The 26,133-nt window shown below is 38.4% G+C and overlaps 1 protein-coding gene across 6 annotated transcripts in view; it reads right to left on the reverse strand.

Moving 5' to 3' along the window:
• Positions 1–316: 316 nt before the first annotated feature.
• RIPOR3 (RIPOR family member 3) overlaps positions 317–26,133 on the reverse strand; it is an 856,049-nt gene continuing 830,232 nt past the window's right edge. For 5 of the 6 annotated variants that reach the window (XM_044089954.1, XM_044089953.1, XM_044089949.1 and 2 more), the window contains one exon: positions 317–600. In XM_044089954.1, the coding sequence (XP_043945889.1) occupies positions 352–600 (249 nt within the window). In that variant the 3' untranslated portion in view covers positions 317–351. Of the gene's footprint in view, positions 601–4,365; positions 4,457–26,133 lie in introns of all 6 variants that reach the window. The other variant, XM_044089951.1, reaches the window with a different exon arrangement.

Genomic DNA, 26,133 nt, shown 5'->3' on the forward strand with positions numbered 1-26,133 from the left:
GTTTTGTATATACAATGTAGTTGTATGGAGTCCTTAGGAAAAAATACCATATCAGTAATAGTTATACAATGTTCTAAACTGTACATATATATATATATATATATATATATATATATATATATATACACACACACACATACACACACACATAAAATGCTGCAAGAAATGTTTGTGCCATACCTATTAACTTTAGTTGCGCATTATAATTAAGTTTAGCCAGTCATTCATATTTACAGATATAGTACACATTAAATGAATTTATGCAACAACTGTAACATAACACTTTCAAAAAAAGGTTGCAGAGATGAGACTGCCCAAGAGTCAACAGTGCTTTATTAAAAGACATGTTCCTTAATTATATATGTTTATCTGTACATTAAAAACAGTGCATGTAGAAATAAACAGTTCAGTTGATAAAAGTGCTAGTTTGTGCTTCGTGAAGGGCAAACGATGAGCATTACTCTGGCTATCATGCAATGATAGCCGCCTCTTATGCAACAGTTCATAATATTGTAATTTCAGTTTCAGGTTCCTGAAGTGATGCCTGCAATTCACAACAGATTTTATCCATTTTTTCAAAAGCCAAACGTCCTTTTTCACCTGGAAAGGAAAGTACACTGTCATTATTAATACAAACATTTCAATCTGTTTATATTTACTTGTAGAAGTGAGACCTTAAAAATGTGTGCAAAGACAGATGCCATCCTCTGTAGCTGCAAGGACTAAGCACATGATCCCAGTACAGCCTTCTAGTACCAACCATGAATCAGCGTATGAAGCATAATATGGAAGCAGTTGTCTTCCCAGAGTACCTTCAGCAAGGTGATATCACATGTCAGGAAAACAATGGAAGGCTTTGTCTGCCATGCTATTCCCCACAAAATGATTGGGCTGCCAACTCATCTTGTTTTGGATTCTGCAGACACTCTCCAAGAGCTGCGTTTGTTACTGTTGCAGATTAGAGAGATAAAAATTCAGATTCACTTTCAGAGATGTTCTAAAACAGGATGCGTTTACCAAGGCCTGTAAGATTGCTTTCAAGGATGCTTTAAAACAGGATCTACTATGACTCCCTAAGTTACAATTCAATGAAGCTCCAACCAGACAACAAAAAGGGTAAAAGCTACAACACAGTGAAAAAAAGTTTCAAAAAGCACTTATTTGGACAGAGGGGCGGCTCCCTCACCTCACCACCCCTCCTACCAAAAGAACACACACAGTAAGTCACTTATGATGCACAAATAGTACAAATAAGAAACTGACTGGCAACTCGACATAAAAAAAAAAAAAAACCTGCCGCCAATCATTAGTGGACCGGAGTTCCGCTGTGGCGACCCCTAACCGGGAAAAGTCGAAAGAAGAAGAAGATCATCATTTTTTTCACCTGTCTCCTCAGAGGTGGCTGTATATTCATTCATTAAATATTGCGTGCAAAATTACACACCCACTGAGAACTTGGCAAAAATGACATACCTGAAAAGCTGAAAGACAAACAACAACTTTCTATAGCTAATACTAACTGCTGATTTGAAAACTGGTCGGCTAAAATCAGTGAGCTGAAACATTATCCATTGACTTGAACAGTACTAAAAGCAGTGCTATACAAAGAAATGGAAACTTTTAGCAGAAAGTGTAAGATCATAGCGGTTTTATGTTTGGTATAATTTTGTTCACCACAGTGGTGTAGCGGTTAGCATTGTTGCCACACAGCAAGAGGTTCTTTGGTTCAATCCTTGGCTGGGGTGCCTTCTGTGTGGAGTCTGCATGTCCTCCCTGTGGTCGCGTGGGTTTCCTCACATATCCCAAAGACATGCTGTTGGTGGATTGGACACTAAATTGGCCCTAGGTATGAGTGTGTGCATGTGTTTGCCTTCTGTGGAAGGTTGGGCGCCGAGCTGGCAACTCGACACCGTAAAACTCTACTGCCAATGATAAGTGGACAGTTGATCCACTGTGGCGACCCCTAACCGGGAAAAGTCGAAAGAAGAAGAAGATCATCATTTTTTTCACCTGTCTCCTCAGAGGTGGCTGTATATTCATTCATTAAATATTGCGTGCAAAATTACACACCCACTGAGAACTTGGCAAAAATGACATACCTGAAATATATATTAATGAGATTGCAGTCTCACACATAAACACACAAATCACATAGTTACAGCACATAATACAAAATCTTGTATGGGACAGCAGAGGCTCCTGAGAAGGAGGTGCACTCATGCATCCTACCTACTTAATCAACTCAGAAGTCACTGCACTACAGTGGGAAATGGCAACTCCTCCTAATGGTAACTTCTATGACAAAAACGGTCACTCAGTGACTGAAAAGTTAAATAGTTACTTAACACTAATTTATTCACACTTACTTGTAAACTCAAATTGCCTCATGCTAGGAAAAAAAAAAAGACTGACCAAATCCGTATTGGCCAACCTCCAGAACAGTATCTTCAATCATTCTAGGAACTGTTTTACAAGTTACATCTATCTCAACCAAGTGCTATTTCTAATACTTCCTATAAACACTGCTTTCCTTAAGCATATCTCATTTGCCATTTAGTAACCTGTCTTTTTGATCATAGCTTTCCTAAAACTGACTCATTTCGTTTTACATATTGCAAGGAAAACCCCACTTTTTTATGCATATGCCAACTTCTGCTACCGCCACAATACACACTTCAGAGTCAACAGATACTTAGAGGTTTGCTTGTATCAATATAACCTGGGTTTTCAACAAAAAAATTAATGCTCTGTCAGTACTGTTGATAACCCACACTAAGTAATGGATCATGTTTCCAGGAGGGATGGGGTCAATCACCCCAGGCACATCTCCAAACAGATCAGTGCTAAAACTGTATGCAATAGAACCAGAGCAAACTTATAACTAGGATTGATCTGGGCATTGAACCATCTTGCTTAAGAGCATTTGTCACACACATACACACACACACACACACACATACATACATATACACACATACATACACACACACACACACACACACACACACACACACACACACACACATACATACACACACACACATACATACATACACACATACACACACACACACATACATACACACATACACACACACATGCGCACAAATATGCATGGTTGCTGCATACTAAAATGTGGAAGAAAAATGTGGCATAACTGGATAGATGACTTCCACACCATGTTGTAGTTCCTGGCAATTGCAGTGATAAGAAGGCCATGAATCAAGGCATTGATTTTTAAAAGTTAAGTTCATGGGGAGGAGAACATGGCAGATGGCCAATTAGTTAAAGATGAGAGGTGCTCAGTGGTTATTTTCTACAACAAAAAAGGTAAAAGATAATAAACGGGATTTTTAAGTGGTTGTGATAAACAGAGAGTACACCTAGTACATCCTGCATATAGTCTCTGGCATCCTTACAACTCATGCAAAATCCTGCTCTGTGTTAGGACAGGAAGGTTTTATACATTACACACATGCTTCCAACATGGACCAGTGCACCTAGTTTTAATACAAAGATCCAGTATCTTAAGTACTGCTTGGGGTTCAGTCACCTCAGTGTTGGTGCCAAGTTTTAAAGACTGGCAATATTAGGGAAGGTAAGTAACCAGCCCAAATCATTCACTCAGAATCTCTAATCAACATCCCCTGGATATTTACAAACCCAATAAAAACACTGGTAAACTCTTATACAGATGCTCAGTTCCCAAGCCTGGAACAAACTCCCTTCTAATGTCAGAAACATCTCTCATATTAATCAATTCAAAAAACTGCTAAAAATCACACTGTCAAAGTCATGGACTTGCCCCTGCCAGAACCCTACATAACACCCCTCTCCTTTCCCTATTCCAATTTCTGGTCTGTCTCAGCTCTTACTATTATGACTCTACTTCACTCTAATAAGAGTTGACTAAAACCTTAATACACCTAACATTCTTTTGCTACTACAATCCATGTAAATATGTATGTCTCAATATTTCCATGATATGTGACACTACTGTATACAATTTGTAATTTTAATAATTTTGGCTTTGTGTCAACTGCTCTGTCTGTAATATGTTCACAATTTATTGCATTATACTGGAGCTATTCTCCTCAAGTCTCCAATGAAAAAGGGCACCTTGCTCAGTTGGACTAACCCGGTTAACAAATGTCAAACAAATAAATAAAATAACCAGCTAGTGCAGAGTTGAAGACAGAGCATTCTGTCAGAGAAGGAAGAATGATTCACTTTTTGACAACTTTCACATCTGATCTCAACAGTATTACTTCATGAAGAGAGGTTGATACTGCACTTTGATGGTGCCAAGCACCTATAGTAAAGACTACGTTGCAGTGAGCATATTACTGGAAATTATGTACTTACCAAAGGAAAGCACAGCCTCACGAGCAGCATTCCTGACATCTTCATCCTCTGACTGACAGAGACTAGCAATCTCATCAATACTTTCCACACCCTTTAAAAACAGTGACAGACAGTATCCACATCAGTGTTATGGTATTTGCAAACCTTCAATCATGGAAATATTAAAATTTTATTGCAAAATAGCTGCCCATCTTTGTAAAACTAAAATAACAGTCTACCACTATGTACACTAAAAGCAGCTTGGTGCCAGTTTATGTTGGAGGGCAGAAAACTTCTCCATTTTACACCTACTGGAGACAATGGAGAGAAAACAGACTATGCTGTACTGATTAAACAATGACAAATGTTTAATGCACATTTACTTACCAGTGTTATTTTTCCAGTTTTCTCTCTCAGTCTCTCTATAAACACACACACACACACACACACACACACACACACACACACACACTATTTTATACATCTTTGTGCTACAGAGCATATGCTCACAGAGTGTCAAAAACAAACCAGCCAAACTCACTGCAGCAAATCTTGGGACTGTGTTTAACCCAGCCCCTGCAGAGGAACAGGGTCAAGTCTAGCTCACTCATTATTACAGGGTACTGTAGCTTGATTCGATGACTGATAACCTCAGAATGTACCTATTCATAGTCTTTCCTACAACACCCTCCTTCTCCCACATTTATGAAACTCTAATACTACAAGGTTCCTGTTAAGCAACACCTAGAACTCCTTTCCAATCCCTGACTGTTGTTCAAAATACACCCCATTATTAGGTAAGGCCTTGATGAGAGTAGACAAGGTTTCAACATTACAAAAAGTTTTTGAAAGGTCTATGGTACTTCGGTATAATTCTGGTTTGGCAGCTATTAAGGACATTATCATTAAAAATTGGAATATTTTTAGGATTAATGAAGAACTGTTTGCTTTATTTGGTGAAAACCCTCAATCTGTATAAAAGAGGGGCAGAATTTTGTGAACAAATTTTAAAGAGGCAATAATGCTACATTAAAAAAACAACAAACTACAAAAAGGCACTAAAAATGTGAAGGTTGAAGATTGTGTGCATTTATTTGGGAAGCAGATTCCTAAACTCTGGATCAAATGGATTAGTTTATATAGCAGTTTGTTAATTGAAATAATGAAAGAACATTGCAAAAGAGAATACGTGAACACTGCTATGATATATTTAAAAAAAATACAAAAAAATGCACTTCAGACAAATCTGACATTCTGATTTTTCTACATTGTATTTTACTATATTAGAGAAGATACCTTTTTCAATTTAAGGGGTGGCAATTGGGAATCCAAAATGAAATACAAGAACTTACTGTAGTGGCTCAGATTAAATGCAACAACTTTACCAGGGCTGAATGATTGTATTTAAATTTGAAATTCTGGGCTACCAAACTGTACTTTCATGGTGATATTACTCCATGGTGTTCCTTATATTTTGCATACTTATACATACATTATTTTATTTGTATATTGATATTTTATAATGTTTTAGAGTAGAATCTAACATTTTTAGGATGACCTTTCTTGGCTGTAACAATTACTTTAATTGGTTCATTTATTAGTCACTTGTTTGTTCTTAAGCATTTATATAGAGTGCAACAGCCATTTATTCTGCTGAAATCCTGTGACCGATCCCTGTTGGATGAAAGCTCTAACCATCACATTTCATTAGTTCATTCTGTGTGGACTCCTTCATTTGGTAACATTTTTGGTCGATGTCCATGCATTGTGATTTTCTTTGGGTTCTTGGTTTAATTACATGCTGTGCTCTATGCTGGTTCTTTTTGGATCCTCGTGTATATGTTGTGAATATCCCTCTCAGTCTTTGTATCATATCACTACTAATTAAACTTGTCTCACCGCTGCATAGTTGAATTAGTTTTTACTATGTATAGGGTTACACTTTTAGTTTCAGCATTGTCAGTTTCTGTAGACTAGGTAGCCGCGGTGGTGCAGCAGTAGTGTTGTTGCCTCACAGCAAGAGGTTCTTCTGTTCGATTCTCGGCTTGGGTTGGGAGTGCCTTCTGTGTGGAGTCTGCATGTCCTCCCCACAGTGGAGTGGGCGTTCGAAAGACGTGCGTTGAATGGGCGTGCCTTCGTTGAAAGTTGGGCATCAGGCTGGCAACTCGACATCATAAAACAACTGCCAATCATTAGCGGACCAGAGTTCCACTGTGGCGACCCCTGACCGGGAAAAGCCGAAAGACAAACAACAGCAGCATTGTCAGTTTCTGTAGACTACAGTACTTCTAAAGTTTACATTGCTGCAGTCTGTAAACTCTTTTGAAATGTCAAGTGCTGTACACTTTAATACTTTCTAGAATGTCTATTATTATTTGCTTGCAAATTGGTTTGGAGTTTTTCTCCATGGATCTGTACTGAAAAGGGGTCTTGCATGGCCCATTACGCATTTCCTGGAAAATAAATGGAAAATTATAAAGTATAAACAAAATGACAAAACATCCCTAATGTTGACTAACATTCCATGGGAGGTTTGTTCCCCTGCAAAAATACAAAACCTTAGGTTTGAATTTTAATACTAATTTGGTGGGTTATTTCTTCAGCTAAGCATCATGCATTTGTAGTTCAGTTAAATAGTTTACTGCTGTTATTGAACAGTGTTAATGCAGCACATTAAATACAAATCACACTTTACTGTCAATGAAATGTTTAGTCAAAAAGTACTGTGCTATTCCTACACACATACACACACACACACACACACACACACACACACACACACACACACACACACACACACACACACACACACACAAATCAACTGTTTTTTGCAGGAGGACAAGCTACCTATAACCCCACACCCCCTAAAAATTAAACATACAATTCCATGACTGCACCTCCTTAATCCTGCTTCTTAGGGGGATTTCCACCAAACCACCTTTAGTGTAAAAATGAAACAGGAATTGACCAAACAGGCTAAAGCTTTCTTTTCCAACAAAAGAAACATTTTGAAAAAAACATTGGGGCCCAATTGCATGTGTGTGTGTGTGTGAGTGTCATATATATATATATATATATATATATATATATATATATATATATATATATATATATATATATATTTATATATATATATATTTATATACACATATATATATATATATATATATATATATATATATATATATATATACACACACAAACACACACGCATATGGATCTACTTTAATCCAGCAAATTTATGTTTCATCGAAACGTAAACTCACTACCTCACTTTCGCGAAAGTGCATTTTTTTGAAAATGCATTTTCATGTAAAAACAAACATAAAACCTAAACAAAAAAAACCCCATGCTAAACACGATTATGCAAGTCCCCCTGCACCCCCACACCCCCCCACTTTAATATTCTCACTCTGAAATCACACTACAGTGGGGAAAAGGGAATATTCCCTTATCCTCACTGTACCATGATCTCAGCAATAGTTTGCTTAGTTGTACTTCAACACTAAACGCTGATGTACAACTAATGCTACATGCAAACTGCATGTTTTTATTTCTTTTCTGTTTTTTTATTTTTGTTTTTACATGAAAGTGCATTTTTGAAAAAGTGCACTTTTGCGAAAGTGAGGTCGCAAATTTACATTTTGATGAAATGTAAATTCGCTGGATCAAATGGGATCCACATATATCTATATATAGATAGATATACACACACACAATTTTTTTTAGCCAAATGCTTGGACACATTTTGCAAACGTTGCCATCACCAGTTTGTTGCTTTCCACTGAAATACCCCCCCCCAATCTCATTTATCCAGCATTCAGTACCACAAATGCAAGCTTACAGACTACCAAAAGTAAACCCAGAAACTAACACTGCCTTTCTCACATCAGATGTAGTCACACACACACAAAATACTTCATATAACATCTCTATATCCAAATTGCACATAAAAAAATAATCGAAACAATCCACAGTCAGACTGTTCTGCTTCAAACTCACAAAATGAATATTACAAAAGGTATCCTTGAACTGAAAATCCTGAAGCCCTCACAATCATGAAATAGACGAGGCAGAGTTTTAAAATCGTAGTTCACATTTAAACCAACAGTTGCATGCTGCTTAACTCATTGTGGGTGCGCATTCAACCAAGTTGCTGTCACGGCTTTGCCTAGTATAAAGAAGGCTGAAAAGACAAGAACAACTGAACGCAATCATAATTTCACACAGACTTCAAACAGAGTTATAGTATTAATTGTTATGGTGATCAAGCATGCATCAGTCATTACTACTTCTGCAGGGAAAGTGGGTGCCCTGATGGCCTCACACACCCTACCATATTATTCTAATTTTCAGAAAGTAAAATTTCAAAGAAATGAATACTTGGTTTCAGAGGAGAATTAAGTATCCATGTCTGATGTTGTGGAACTCCAGAGTTAGACTATATTAACGGTGAGTATGGGGACATAGACCCCCCCCCCCCCATGAAAGGCTTGTGCCCCTGAAAAAATACAAAAAACTTGGGTTTCATTTTTTTAAACACCTTTATTGAATTATCACTTGTGACACTGGCAAACTTACATTTATATAAAAGTAATCAAACCATATTAACAAGTTCACAACTACAAACATGCATCATATATTATACAAGATAATCAATCCAGCATTACATAAATTGTTCAATTCCTGCCTTGTCTAACCTCATTCCTCCTCCAAAACATTTTTCTGCACTTACTGTTCCCACAATTTCCATCTCTTCTTTGTAATGGACTGCTACCCTTTTCTAAAATTCTGCTTCCAGTTCTTTTAGCTCTGTTACAATATTCACTTCTTCAAGTATGATTGGTTTAGACTTTGATTTCCATTTTCTAATAATTTCTTTTTTTTGGCAGCCAGCAGAATTAAACATAACAAGGCCTTCCAATGTCTAGGCAAATCATATCCTATATCCCGACTCAATAATTTCCTTAGTTACACTCATTTCCTCAACCAGTATTCCCGACAGTACTCTGCAGGGAATTTTTAAAGTCTACCAACTCATTACACTCAGAGAACATATGCTCCCATGTACCTCTTTCTTCCCCATTAACACCACCACCATTTGCCATCTAGCTGAGGAAAAATTATTTGGAGTTTGCTTGAGGTAAAAAAGTACCTATGCAAAAACTTCCATCCAAAAATTCTCAGTCTTCTAGATTTTGTTGCATATTTGGGAGCCATAGAAATGTCCTCCCATTGTTTCTTTGTGAACTGCTTATAGGTTCATAGGTAGTTACTAGGCTATCAGACCAAGGGCCTAAGTAAGCCTAGCCAACAAGGTTCCCTGGCTTATGCCACCCAAGAAAGTTATTTTCCTGTGCCCCTGTCGAGCAGAGCCACTGAAGTGATCCGCGGGATGTATTTCCTATTTCCCATCCACTTATCAAGATTTTTTCTTGAAGAATGCTAATGAGGAACTTTGCTTGACATAGATGGGTAGCTTGTTCCAGAGTATGGGAAGTGTCTGGGACAGGAATCTATCCCTCCAGCATGTCCTGTTTATTGTGGTGACAAGGTTTAGGTCCCTAGAGCATGTAGCTTGGAGGGATTGGGATTTCTTTAGGTGTAGCATGTCCAACAGCTCTGGGTTGACATAGCTTTATATGTTAGGCAAAGATCATATGTTTGAGGCCAGTAATCCTCTTTGTGGGGTACTTCTATGGCCTTTCCAGCTGCTGCAGATGTCTTGTGAAGTACATTACAAAAGGGGCATTGTACTCTATAATGGGTCTAATGAGTGTCGAGTAGAGGGGAAAAATTACCTCTTTTTTCCTAGATGAGAACCCTTTTGTGATGAGGTGTGCCACGTAGAGGGATTTTCTGACTACTGTGGCAATGTGATTATCAAAGGAGAGACTACTATCCACCTGGGTCCCCAGGTCTCTTATCACACATTTGGCGTTAAGTAGACTGAAGTCTATGTGATAGTTCATGGGTACAGAGTTTTTACCAAAGGGGATGACAATGCACTTTTTGGCATTGAGCTTGAGACCATGGCTCTGACACCAGGCAACTGTCTCAGTAAGAACCTTCTGTAGGATGTCCACATCATTTGGGGCCTCAATTATGGCTCCTAGTTTGCAGTCATCTGTGAACTTCGTTAGCCAAAGGCCTTCTGTGCTAGCCTGTACTTCAGAGAAGTAGATACCAAACAGGAGAGGTCCCAGGACTGAACCCTGTGGTACTCCACTTGTCACTGGTTTGAAGTCAGACTTGGAGTCTGCAACTTTTACAGTGTGGGTTCTGTCAGTGAGCCAGTTGACAACCCATCTTGTGACGTAGGGATTTATACCTTATTTAGTGAGTTTAGCTATAATTCCAGAATGGAGGATGGTGTTTAAAGCCTTGGTGAGGTCAAGATAGGCTGTGTGAACCACCTTAGCCTCCTCTACAGCTTTGGTGACTGCCTCAAAGAAGTCAATTAGGTTCAGGAGGCAGGATCTGCCTTTCACAAACCCAAACTGGGTGGGGTCCAGAGTTTGGTGGTTACCAGTGGTCTTTGTTTATGAGTTCCATGATGATACGTTCCATGGCCTTACAGACCAGGCTAACAGGGCGATGTGGTAGATAGGCTTATCACTTCCACTGATCTCTTCCCAATCTTTTCTAACCTCCTCTGACTGATTCCTATAGTTACCATGCAATATTTATATGCTCTACTAATTATCTCATTTTTAACAGCAGCTTCTGTTCTAGATTAAACTAAAAACTCAACGAATGCAGGTCTTTCATTTAGAAGTCCCCTATCCTTTTCTCTTTGCCTATATTCTGATATCAATCCCTGACAGGGAAAGCAATCATTAGCCTGCAGCCCAAATGCCTTTTTGACCACTTCCTACCTTTCCCTCTCTAATTATTAGTCCCCATTACATTGGTTCTTTTGCCAGCTTCCTCCAGTAAATCTAGCCACCCCCTTGCCTATTCTTTGTACCACTAATTGCTGTCACCCTATTGGCAGAATCTCCATTCTTTATTCACACTTTGGCTTAATTTGTAGTATACTGTCTGCTACTTTATGAATATAACATTTCGGATGACTTTTGTCATTCTCCTTAAGGATGTGCATCCAAAATCACATTATTTCCTTATTTCTTGAATTATTCGTTGCTTTATCATCATTCCTTTTCACTTTGAGTTGCAGATTTTTGCTTGCATTATGTGTAAGAGCCTTAACTGTGTAGCTCTAAAGTATCCCTTCAAATCAGGTAATCTAAACATTCTTGTTCTACTTAAAGGATCAATGAATCCTACTTGACTCTTGCTCTCCTCCCCTCCAGATAAAATCCTTCAACTCTATTAATTGCTATCAACACAACTTATCTTCTGGTTGATAAAAATATGCCTGACCTGTGTATATTTTTGCTGCTTGCAGTTTGCTATCGATATCCATAGGTAAAAGCTTATCAATTTTTGTATCATCTTTTTAGTCTCTTCCCATATATATCCTTAGTTACCATAAGTGTCCTTTTTAACCCATACTCCTAAATACTTCATTTTATCATGTCTTCTTAAATATGGGTCTTGCTGAACCAATTCATGTGAGGGCACACAGTTCACAGCTATAGCCTTTGTTTTATCTTCATTAATTTTATATACTGAAAAACAAAAAACAAACAAAAAAACAGAACTGTCTTAGAATGTTAAACAAAACTGAGATGTCCTTTTCTGGTTTTATCAGATAAAAAATATCATCTGCAAATAAAGCCACCTTTTCTTGAATACTATACCAAATTCTATCATTTTCTAACATGGATTTAAGTTTTAACACTAATTTGGTGGGTTACTTCCTCAGCTAAGCATCGTGCCTTTGTAATTCAGTTAAATAACTTACTGCTGCACATTCAATTATATATCACACTTCACTATACGTTTATACTCCATACCTATTTACGACATGCAAGACCTACATAGATTAGACTGCTGTCATTTCATTCATAATATATCATTTTATGATTGTATTTTAAATGAGTATTTTTACTGGCGCTAAAATTGGATATTTTACACTGAACATTTTTTGATTTAAGCTTCTTTCACGATATCTGTGTAGAACCAACCTCGCTGCATAATTTACCAATTCATACAGACTAAACAGACAGTCCACTCATTAAATAAGTTATTAGAGGTTGTGCTCCTACAGACTAAATCACTATAAAATAATGTTTAAAACCCAAAGAATACAAAACAAATCCCACATGTGCAAGTGAGTCACCCCCACACACACACACACAATACTCTCATATAGTGTTTCCTAAGCTGGATTCCATACTCTGAGCCTTTAGAGTGACAGTATTTAGAATGGAAGTTGGTCCATAAATGTGGTAGGAGGGAGTTTAAATTAAGGAATTGACATGGTTAGAATTGCTGGAGCCATGTCAGACTCCAAACCAGTTACAAGTGGTGTCCCACAAGGCTCAGTCCTGGGACCTCTCTTGTTCGGTATATATTTCTCGGCGGTACAGGCCAACATGGAAGGACTGTGGCTGACCAAGTTCGCAGATGACTGCAAACTGGGTGCCATAATCGACTCTCCAGCCGACACAAGCATCCTCCAAAAGGGTCTCATAGAAACAGACAGCTGGTGCCAGAGCCATGGCCTCAAGCTAAATGTCAAAAAGTGTATAGTCATCCCCTTTGGCAAAAACAAAGTGCCCACAAATTACCACATAGGTGGTAATCCATTAAGTACAGAAGAAGTAATTAGGGACCTGGGGACCCAAGTTGATAGCAATCTCTCATTTGACAACCACGTGGCCAAAGTGGTTAGAAAAACATTTTATATAGCCCACCTAATCATGAAGGGATTCACATCTAGATCAGGGGAGGTCATCATGACTCTTTACTCATCCCTCATCAGGCCCATAATTGAGTACAATGCCCCTTTTGGGATGTACCTTACCAGACACCTGCAGCAACTGGAAAGACCCCAAAAGTACCTCACCAAGAGGATCAAAGGGCTCAAACAGATGCCATATGCTGCCCGGTTAAAGAAACTCCAGCTCTACTCAGTGGCATACCGCCTGTTCAGAGGCGATCTGTGCCTGACGTATAAAGCCATGTCCAACCCGGAATTAATGGACATGCTGCACCTCAGAAAATCCAAATCCCATCATGCTACGTGCTCGGGAGGCTTGAACCTCAGCACTGAAATAAAAAGGACATGCTGGAGTGACAGATTCATAACCCAGAGGCTCCCTTCACTCTGGAATAAAATCCCAGTCCAGGTTAGGCAGAGTCCCTCATTGACTCTCTTCAAGAGGAATCTTGATGAGTGGATGGGCGATCATAGGTTTACCCCGGGTACCACTTCTGTGTCACTGTTAGACAGAGGCACAGTATACTAGCCTCGAAAAAGGGCATAGCAAAATAAATTTAAAATGGGTGGCGAAAGCCAAACACATTCTGGCTAGGCTTATAAATGCCCTAGGGCAGATAGCCTAGTATGAACCTATGAATATATGTGTGGAACAACACTAAAGTAGGTTAATTTCCAAATATCTGATGATTTAAAGTAAACTCCAAGTGGTAAATCAGAGAATATTTTAAGGAATTCCCATATTTTGAGAATACAGTTGACAGATTATTTTATGGTATGTGCGATCTAGCAATGCTTATATGTTAAGAATGTGTCATTACTCCAGATCAAATAAGTCTCAAGTATGCAGTAATTAATTAGTAATCATTTGAAAATTTTTTAGGATATATGTCCATTTTCAGTAGAGGCCCGGGGAGATAAGCTCCAAGGAAACAAACAAAATCACATATACAAAAATTAATGTATACAATGAACACTGCAGGTGCAGTACAGAGAATAATCAAAGAACATGTTGCCACTGTCTTCAGACTACAGCCATTAGATCATCATGGGATTAGGGTTAGGTTAACCATAGTTTGTGCCACACACAACACAAACAGTGCACACTTAATGTTACAATTCAGCATGGTCTACAGCATTTAGACCCTATGTGCTTTTGAAGTATTGTAATAAAACAATAAAATGACAGTATGATACACATTACCTTTATGAAAACACCTAACACACTCAAAAATAAAATATCCCTAAGATACCATAAACAATTTACTATGTATATAAAACATATCCTAAACACCCTCTATAAACTAGCCCTCGCTGGAGACATCCATCCAAACCCTGGTCCTCCCAAATCCAACCCAACCACAAACCCTAGTCCAAGCAACCCCCCCTCCCACAACTCAAATCCTAGCCAACAAGAAAACAACAGACCTATTTATAATGTCCCTAAACATCAGAAGCATATGCAATAAAATCAAAGAACTACACGCCAGCATAAGCATATATTCCCCAGATATTCTCTTCCTAACTGAAACCTGGCTCTAACCTCACATCAAAAGTGAGGAAATACTTCCTACAACATCCTTTGCATAGACAGATTGTCCAAAAAAGGAGGTGGTGTAGCATTGATATTTAAACACCACCTCAATATTCAACTCCTGAACTCATCTGCCCCTCACAACAACAATGAAGAAATCCTTTATGCCAATCTCAAACTAAACCCAAACAAAACAATCAATATCATAGGATGCTATTTCCCACCAGGGCAAAATATCACACCCGTAGAAAATCTCCAGAGCTGGGCTACTCTATCTCTACCCCAGGAAATCATCATTCCCGGTGACTTTAACATCAACTGTCTCTTATGTAATAACAGTCTCCCAACCATTCACCTTAATCTCCATGGGTTCACTAAACTCATTCAATCCCCCACCTGAACAAACAAAACCCCCAACAGTCATGTCTTACTTGACTGGATCCTAGTCAACAAAGCCCCTCACTCTTACCTAGCAGGCTGCTTACCTGACAGTCTTAGTGACCACTCCCACACTTTCCTAATTCGGCACCACACAAACAGTCTGAAGCCCATTATCCACAGGCAAATACAGAACAAGTCCAACTTCAACCCCAACTCCTTCAACTCCTCCCTGCAAAAAATTAACTGGTCACCACTAAAATACCTCAACCTAGATGAGGCTGTCCACTTCAACAGTACCTTCCTCTCCATCCTAAACACCCATGCTCCTGTAAGAAATGCCAAAGTCAGATTCAGACATGCCCCATGGTTACAAAAGACCACCAGAACCCTAATGAAATCCAGAGATAAGACCTGGGAGCACTGGCGACTAACAAAAAATAACTCAGATAGGCAATCATTCCTTGAACTGCACAATAAAGCCAAAAACCATATAAAATTAGACAAATCCCTCTTCTATAACTCCACCCTAAACTCTACCAACCACGCAATTCTGGTCCACTATTAACAATATCCTCCACCCAGGGAAGGTTGGTACCCCCCCAGCCATCCATTCCCCCCTCCTCCAGCAGTATTGCTGAATCCTTCAACAAACACTTCACTGAAACTATAACATCTCTAAACAAACACTTCCCTACAACAGCCCCCCCCAACTCCTAACCCTAAACCCCTCACTCCTCTTTTCTTCTTCACCTCAGTACCTACCTCCAACATAAAAAGACTATTGTCAAAACTTAAACCCACCAAACTTGCAGCTGACAACCTCCCCTCTGTATACTTGAAATTTGCATCTGATACACTAGCCTATCCAAGTTCAATTCTAATCAACCATTCCATAACAGAAGGCTGTGTTCCCTTGATATGGAAAATATCCCACATCATTCCCCTCCACAAAGGCACCCCCTCCACTGACCTCTCCAATTACTGCCCCATTGCTATCCTCCTCTCCCCTCTCTCCAAGATACTTGAAAAATGTATCAACACCCAGGTCTCCAACTACCTCCTAGCTAATAATCTCCTCTCCAAAATCCAACATGGTTTCAGGCCATATCACAGCACTACCTCCGCTCTGCTCTCCTTCACCAACACTATAAATCACAAATACAATGGTCTCTTCTCTACTGCTGTATTTCTAAATCTCTCAAAGGCCTTTCACATGGTATATTGAGCTACTACTCTCCCCAAACTCTCCTTCTCACAACCAGCCTGCAACTGGTTCCACAGCTATCTACATGGACGCCAGCAATCAGGAATCTGGGACAATAACACATCACCTCGTCTCCCAGTTACTCTCGGAGTTCCCCAAGGGTCTATCCTTGGCCCTCTGCTATTCCCACTTTTCACCAACAACCTACATACTGCCACCACACAAGCATCTCTTCTACAGTACACAGATGACTCTACTCTCATCTGCTCTGCCCCCCACTCTACCAGAACTACAGCAAATCGCACAGGAATGATTATCTTCTGTAGAAAGCTGACCATCCAATGCTCAGCTCCTACTCAACCCAACTAAGACAAAACGTCTCCTCTTCCAACCTTCCAAAGCCACCCAAAACACCCCCCACTTCAACATTCTTGCCAAAGACAATGCCATCTCTCCATCAGAGCACAAAAATGTGGATATAGACAACAAACTTAGATTTGACACCCACATATCTCTCACAATAAAAAAAAAATCACAAGAAACTTGGTGCATTATATTGAAGCCGCCAATTCCTAACCAAGGTGGCTAGAATCTCCATAGCCAATTACCAGCTAATCTTCACCCTACTCTATGCATCCCCCATACTTACCAACCTTAGACAGACAGACTTACACAAGCTGGATGCTTGTTACAACAAAATTGCTAAATTTGCCACTGGAACCTCCTACCGCAGCCATCATTGTATCTCCCTTAAAGAACTAAACTGGCTAGAACTCCCACAACTCCTTCACTTTAATCAACTCACCCTCGCTCATAAACTTATTAACCACCCCCTTAACATCCCTTCCCTTCAAACCCTATCACCCCATTAGACCCCTAAGATCAAGCAACAAAAATCAACTTACTGTTATCAAACCCAAAAACGCAGCAGGAGAAGCCATATTTTCATGTGCCATATCTAAACTTTGGAACAATCTTCTACCCTCTATTACTCTACCTTCCAGCAGCCTTTTCAAGACTGCACTCAAATTCCATTTAAATTTGCACTGGCTTTGTCCTTGTTCTAATCCAGACTAACACCCCCCTTACCCCCCACCTACACTCTTAACCCAACTATACTACTGCCACTACTAACCACAGTCAGAAATAGCTAGTTGTCTTTACATACTTTAACATCTTGTCTGACAACTTTCTTACTGTTATTATAAATGACAAGGAACTATCTTAACATGCAACATTTTCTGTATATACTGTTGATAATCAATATCTTGTTATTGTATTAAAGCCAAAGACCTGTAATGTTGTTTACTATTGCTGCAACTTTGTATCTCTATCATGTATATGAGGTGGAGTTTTCTCCTCGGGCATCCACTGAAAAAGGACCTGCGTCCAGTCGGAATTTCCTGGTAAACAAATGTAAATAAAATAAAAATAAATAAATGTACAATGTGTTATACTTGTTTTCCTAAATGCACTGAAACCCAAATGCTGCACTTAGCTTCATAAATTCTAAGTGAAGAAATGCACATTTGACAAGTGAGTGCCAAAATGCACCATACACCACTGTTAATTCCAGTCTCTAGATCTAGTGAGACGTCATATTTATTTAGCCAGGACCAACTGCATACCTCTCAACTGTACAGATTTTCACAGAATGTCCACAATTTTGCCTTATATTTTTGGTATGTTTTTCATAAAATTGTGGTTTTCTAGCAAATTATTGACACGCCATTAAAGATTGAAGACAGAAAATAATGACAGACATTTCAGTTTCAGACCTCATACCCTTCAGAAATTTCATGCTAAAGCAAAACCTGTTATTCTACCAACTTTCTATTTGAAAATTGTCCGTATTTTTGGGCCTTTGTCCAGATTTCTTGCCCTAAGAGGTTGAGAAGTATGCAACTGAGGCCTTGTGAGAAGACGATTATTGAAAAGTTATCCAATATTAAATCTAAGCTGTTTTGCATCAGTCTGCTGCAGCATGTGGCATGTTATGCAAACTTTAAATGAACATATCACATACTGAGACTTGTGCTTAATACTGAATGGATGTTTTCTGTACTGTGCTGCAAGGCACATGTGCTCTATATGAACACCTTGCTCCCAGATGTAGCACAGTAGGACAGGCGGATGTGAAAGTGCCTATAATTAATTAATTTAGCAGTTTTTTGGGCCCCCCCTTATTTTCTGGAGAGGTTATCATCAACCAAACCTGTTTAATGAATATCTCCCTCCAGGGTCAACATGTCATTCTGTTGATCTAGAAAGATAGTACTACATTGTAAAGCAGCTGTAAAGTGTAGGTTACAAATTACATTTAAATGTATTTTATTTACTTATTTATTGCTTTTGTTGACTGGGATAGTCCAACTGAGCTGTGATAGCCCGCTTTGTAATGGAGGCCTAGGGAGAAAAGTTCCAGTGGCAATTTTATACAATAAGGAAAATGTAAAAAAAAATGCTTAAAGTTACAGTATGGAAATACAATAACTGAAAGACAGCTGAGAAAACATGCATCAGTAAAATACAGTAAACTTTCAGTTAACCAGAACTCAAGGAACCCGAAAAAAAAATGAAGAAATACAGTACACAATTTTCATGTGTTGCACCTTGTCCCCCCCCCCCCCACACTGCTTTCAGCACAAAATCTTGATATATCCATGATATATAGTAAAGTTACAGACATGAATGATTCAGACTGTAAACGTGAATTTCTTTAACACAGTACATTGCTAGTTTGTACAGATAATAGCTCAAATGATAGCTTATTTCAGCATACTCCAATTTATAGCAAACTAAAATCGTTCTATACTGAAAATGGTTAGATGATGCTGGAATTATTGTTTCTGTAGAGAATGCAGCCTTGCATTCCCATAGTAGGTATAACCCCAGGGGGGGGGGGGTACTGCTGACTTTTGCTACCTTTTAAATGGGTCAATAATTATTAATGCTATCTGTGAGTCATATTTTGGTTAGCGGAGTGTACATGACACACGTACATATATTCAGAAGAATTGTTAGATCTCATTCTTGGGGAGGAAGAGTTGGAAGATCAGCAGAATGGAAATCTTGCACCCCAGCTCTTCCCCATTACAAAGTATAAATAAAATAAAATAAAATAAACAGCTCTAGCACTTTGAAGTGGGTACTGTTCCAGTGTGCTGGCATTTGTCTACTGCTAGTCTTCTTAAATGAGGGGCAATCTCATGTAGATGGACCACCACTGAATCCTGCCCTGACTCTAGACAGGTTCTCCATGGAATAGTACTTTGCAAAGTAGTGCTGTCTCTTCTACATGCATGCAATTTACATCTAGCTGCTGATACAGACAGTGTTCTACTTCTTACTGAGTAGGTCCCTGGTCCTTCTAACAGAATCTTTGTCTTTGTATAATAATAGCTTATGTACTATCCCATCTATGCCTAGAATAGAACACTGGATGCTGGTTTCATGTGTGCATAAATACAAGTACTATCTGTGTATGTACATATACATCTGTACATGCATTACTTTTAACAGGCCTCCAGGTGAGCTATTTGATAGACTAAATATTCTTTTTTTAGCAGTAGTAAATTACAATTAACATTTAACATAATCCACTTGGTCAAGCAGAAGACCATCTTAACTTAGCACCATTAAGAATTTAGTGGAAAATTCAAGATATCAGTAACATAAAACCATCTTGCTCTCTCTTTCTAGATGGAAAACACAAAAACAAATAAATAATCCAAAGCTACTAAGTGTTAATATCTAAAATTATATACTGGATTGTTAAAACAAAAATGGCTAATATCTCAATATCACATCATGTGTGAAATTAAATTACAGTTTACCAAGTGTGTCTGTGGAGTGATACCTGTGCAGATTCATTTCAGCAAAACAGAGGAGAATGAGAAATGCCGACTACTATACACTACAAAAAATAATGTGTTTATAAATGAATACACGTGTGCGTGCACACACACACACACACACACACACACACACACACACACACACACACACACAAACACACACACATACACTTGAACAGGTTAAAGCATTGACTTGTTGAGTGGTTGTCTTGCCTACAGATATGATCACTGGAGATATTTAATGAACTATGCTACAGTCAAAATATGGCTTTTAAACTATAGCATAATTATTGGTAATTTCATTGGGATTCCAACTGTGTAACCATGAAGTTACTATCTACCTACAGAAAAAGAGTAAGTTAGGGGACATGGGGCAGATTATTCTGCATATCGGGGAGTATGAAGCATCGAAGCACCCCATGTAAAAAGATAGTTTTTGTGATGTATGTTGAGTATTTAGTACTGTTTGGTTATGTTTTGTTTGAAAGTAAATGTGTATTCTGTTATGTGCATGATGGTGACAAAGCAACAGCTCCTATTTATTTGTGATCATTCATTTTTAGTTCTTTAGGCTATAGTTTTTGACTGGGATTATAGGTCTCTGTGTATGATAATTTGATTAGCCATGATTACATTCAGTATTTGATGAATGGCTTTGATGGAATGTGTGTCAACAAATGGTATTGTAGATGGACAATAATCCATCCATCCATCCATCTTATCCTTGCACAACCCCTTTTCCCACTTTTGCAGACGAGGTCAGGTTGTCACTTCAACAATGACAAGCATCTAGAGCCAAGATTCACACCGCCAGGTGGATAGACTTGCCACTGTTGTTCTTTCATACCACTCGCTCACTCGCATGACACTGACACCTATGGCCAGTTTACTGTATCAAGTCCACCTACTGCAAGTCTTTTGAATGTAAGAGGAAACGAGAGCATCTGGAGAAAGTCCATGAGAACAACAGGAGAGCATACAGACTCAACACAGAAGGCACCCCAGCCAAGAAGTGAATGGGAGAACCTCTCGTTGCGAGGCAACAATGATAGCCGCTGTGCTGCCATTGCAGATGGACAGTCATATACTCATACAAACATATATACTTAAAGCAAATATAATACACTGGAGCAGGTCTCTTTAGTTTATTTACGAAACAGTTGAATCAAAGCTTGTTTTTTTTATTTCAAACAAAAATAAGCACAACTCTGGTTACTTACAGCTCATTTCTTTTTGTTAGTCTACTTTATAGACTAAAAATGAAACACAAAATTCCTTATAATTCACAACTGTTTTTGCAGACCTTTTCAAGCTACCTTGCAATCCCTAAACAACATCCACAGTTATACACCTTCTACTTCTTCTGTAACGCCAGAGCCAGGATAGTCAATCCAGAGTTGGTCTTTCTCATACTGCTTGAGTAGATCCCCAGGCCTTGCAGGGGCTCATGGGTATTTTACTAGGCTTGAAGTCTAGGGGACCATGTTGGAACCTAGCTCAAATTCCCAGTTGTCCCTAAGCACTGCCTGGTTAAATGACTCAAGATCACATAGTAGGCAAATGAAGGTTGAGGGAATCAAACCCTGTACCATAGGAACTACAGCTCACTGCCTTAACCCTCTGCTCAAACTGCTAGACTTTTAGTGATTCTCTTGTTACTTCTGTAACTTCTTCTGGTCTGAGTCCACCAAGAGTCTCCAGTCTTGGCCTCCTTAAATCCCTCTCTGCGAGTGATAAAGGTCTTTGATCTTGCGAGTTTCTGGCTCTTCCTTTAACCACAGCTTTTCTGTGATTCACATTAGCATCCGCTATTACAGGCTTTCATACCACAATATGCTGTCTATACACAACACCATTTAGTCCTCACCATACTCTGTGTGCATACATATCATTACCATTGCATCAAAATAGTATGTTACAGCAAACAATGTCAATGGTTTTATGATCCCTCTCCTAGCATAGAGCTCCTGGGTCTGTACTGAATAGGACTGGGTATGGCGCCAGATAACCTATCCACATTCTTGCAATTTTTGCCAGGCCAGTGTCTGATACTAAAATGAAAGAGCTGTAGGAGAAAACCCATCTGCACAAGATACTATTGACATCCTGTTTGTGAAACCACTGTAGATGTGCATGGTCAGTTATCAAATTAAGCTATGCCCCAACAAGTGATACTGCAAACAAGTTATTACAATTTAATAAGACGTTCTTGCTCACTGGCAGAATATCTTGTTTCAGCCTTACTTGGCTTCCTATATAGGTGGTGAGGAACACCCAGTGTGCTACCTATGCTGTGAAATAGCACAGCCCCCGAACCATATTTCAGATGCATCAGTGTACACAGCAAAGTGATTAGTAAAATCAGGGGCTCTGAACACAAACTAGCTCTTAGCTAGTTCAAAGCTGCATCATCCTGTATATGGATAGGAACTTTATCTTTTATAAGGTCTGTCAGAAGACAGACTTTGGTAGCAAAACTGGACACAAACTTTCTGTTGTAGCCTGCTAATCCTAAGAAAGCTTTCACTTGTAATTTGGGACTGGGTACAGGTCAGTTTTTACTGTTTCCATTACTAGTTTGGAGTCTATTTACCCATTTCTTAGCTTTGTACCCTATGTATTCAGCTTCTATCATATGAATTTTGCTTTTGGTAGCATTAATTGTAAATCTTCCTGTCTTACAAAGCCCAACACAGCTTTTACATTGGATAAAAACTTGATTCCCAGTCTTCTTAATAAATTATTATATTATCAAGGTACCTGGCATGACATTTCAAAAGTTTATTCATGAGCCCTTGAAAACCGGCAGGGTCTCCATAAAGTTCAAAGGGTAAAAAGTATAATGAAAACTACCTTCTGCAGTGTAGAATGATGACTTCTCTATGGTTTCTGCAGCATGGAGAATCTGCCAGTATCTCTGGTTAAATCTAGAGCAGTCAAAAACCTTGCTTTGCCTAGTGTTTCTATGAGCCCATCCACTATCATTATTGGATAAGTGTCAAATCTGGACATGGCATTCAGTTTTCAGAAATCATTACAAAATCTTATGCATTCACCCTGATTAGGTACAAACACACAAATGGACTGTCCCCCCTCACATTGGGATTTCTTAACTCCTAGTTTAAATGCTTGTGCCAGTTCCTTGCTTACTGCTTTTCTTTGGGACTCTGGTATACAGACACAGTTTTAGGTTTGCTTTCTCCCTCCACACAATTTCAGTATATACTGTATCAAATCGATTTTACCAGGTAGCACAGAAAAAGAAAAGCTTTATTTCTCAGTAAAAACTCCATCACTTTTTGCTCCTAGGCATAAGAATGTTTCTTCTGTTTAAAAAAGGGATACAAGTCCCTCGTACTTTACTTTGTCAGTTCCTAAGCTGACTACAAAAGTTATAACTTTCCTCTCTAGTCTTAATACAATTTTGTGATATATACATGCTCTGGTCTTCTCTTACCATTCATTTCCCCTACCACTTGCCATCTTGCTATGAACTTATTTTCAGTAGCGGGAACTAACAACATGTTGTTCCTGGTTTTAAACTCCCAGAAATTTGATCTTATTAAGCACCCTCTTTTGCATCTCTTGTGCTCTTAGAACATGTTCCTTAATTCTTGGAGTAGCAGGTTTTAATGTATATTCCAAGTTTGTAAAGTGCAGCATCGCAGTTTTAAATGGGGTTTTCTTTCCTCAAGCCTCCTTTGCCATGTCCATCAAGCCTCTGGTATGCCTATCATATTGTAATTTGAATGAAGTAGATCCTGTTGGAGCACGGGGCACTTCTCTTATAGCCAAAAAAGAGTTAGGGAATTCAATTATCCAAATTCATACCATCTTGTTCTACGGCCTTCTTCAGCACAGACTTCAGTTAGAAAACCACTTCAATAACCCATCAGTTTAAGGGTGATGCACTTAAGTTCATTAGTGACACTGGCACCTTATCCTGGACATAAATGGGTCTGGGTGTATTTCTTTAAGAATCTTTGAAAATCTCTACCCTTGGGAAACAACACTTGGTTTGGTTATTGATTTAACAGTGGCCTTTTTGCAAGGATATTGCTTCAGGAAACCTTGACATAGTCACTAACCACTACAGTGTATTGATGACTATTACTAGATTTTTCCCAATGGACCTACCGGATCCATGGCTATCCACATTAATGGGACTTTAATAATTGGACATCTGAACCCAGGATATGGTGCTGTAGTTTGACATTCTAGCTAAAATTTTAGTTTCAGTTTTGTCCATTTTAATCTTAAATTGAAACAAGTTCACTTCTGGTTAATATATTTCTGGTTACTTCCAGATGAGTTTTGTGTTTGTTTGTCGACCTTAAAGTCTCTCAGTGAAACACAGGATTCCTTACAAGTTGCAGACTTTGTTCTGCAGCCCTTGACAATCTGCCTTGCAATCCTCAAATACATCCATAGTCATGCTTCTCGTACTCTGACTAAATCCACAGTCTCTACTCCTTGAGTAGATTTACAGGTTTTTTTAAATAATTCTTCTGGTATTACCACAGATTTTCTGGTCAAGGTACACCAAGAATCTCGACACTTGGCTTTAAAGTTCCTCTCTGTGAGAGGCAAACAGCTCTGATGTTGTGGGCTTCCAGCCCCATTTTAAAAATCGCTTTTCAGGTGCTTCACATTAACCTCTGATATAATAAGTTTTACTGCTATAATATACTGTCTGTACACACCACTATCCACTTTTTGCCATGATAAATATAGTGTGCACAGAGCATTTTGCAACACATGAAAAAAACATTTCCGAAATGTATACACAAAACACATATAATATAACACAGAAACCATCTATGCAGCCAAATGTGCTTGGTTAGGAAATATAGAAGAAAACCACAAAAATAGTACCATATACAAAAAAAATGCAGCTGCTTTATTCAAAAGTAGATCAAAGGAATCCCACAGACAGCAGTTTACCCAAAGCGGCTTCTTCAATGCAAATCCAGCTTGACCCATCATGTAAACAGATTTATGAAGCATACATTATTAGTCACATGAATCAATTCAAAACAAGTGCAAAATGTTAACTGTCCAGAATTAAATTAAAAGTAGATAAAAACAAATAATATAAATAAGGAACACTAATGTATACTTTGAAGAGGCGTACTGCCAAAGCTATATTGCATAAATCTGTACATAAAATTCCTTGCTAAAAGATTATTACATATATCACCAAATTGTGGATGACAATTGTAAATTGTAGACATATAAACCAGTGGTTGTGGGGCACAAACCAAATTAGGAATAAAAAAAATAAAATACTTAAAAAATTTTCTGAAGACGTTTGTTAAGTATTAAATCGAACGGAAGCGTTAAAAAATATCTTGAAGTCCGACTCTTTCCTTGTGGCTTAGTTAGGTGTGCTTTTTTGTAGTTTATTACTTTTTTTTTAAAAGACAATGTTTACTTGTGCAACTTTTATTTCCAAAAGTGGCAGTGAAGCATACTGGCAATACTAGCAAACCTTTTGTTTATCTTCTTGTACTGGGTTTGGACCTATGGAGCAATTCATTGGAAGTGTTCTTGATAACTCTTTCCTCTGCTTTTCCAGTTCTCTCTCTCTCTCTCTATGTATATATCATCTAAGAGTGAAAACCTAAATCACTGTACACAAAACACCTTTAAAAATGATTCAAATAAAACCCCAGTCAGTTGTCTGAAGTCTAAATCACCTAACTTCACAAAAAGGCAATAAACTGTTTTTGAAAGGGGGCAAGCCCCTCTGCATCCTCCATGTGGAGGGCCCACCCCCAAACTTAAATATAACAATTCAAAAAAAAAAAAATACAAATTTTCCATCAAGTGGGAATTCTTTTTATGTATACCTCTGCACTTCTTTGTACAAGACCCCTGCACAAACAGTCATGAACAAAATCAAAGACAGTTTTTAAACATTACTTTAATTCACTTAAAAAGTTACTAAAACAACATTTGT

The sequence above is a fragment of the Protopterus annectens genome, chromosome 12.part0 (genome assembly GCF_019279795.1).
Source record: "Protopterus annectens isolate FY-2018-M chromosome 12.part0, PAN1.0, whole genome shotgun sequence".
Taxonomy (NCBI): Eukaryota; Metazoa; Chordata; order Ceratodontiformes; family Protopteridae; genus Protopterus; species Protopterus annectens.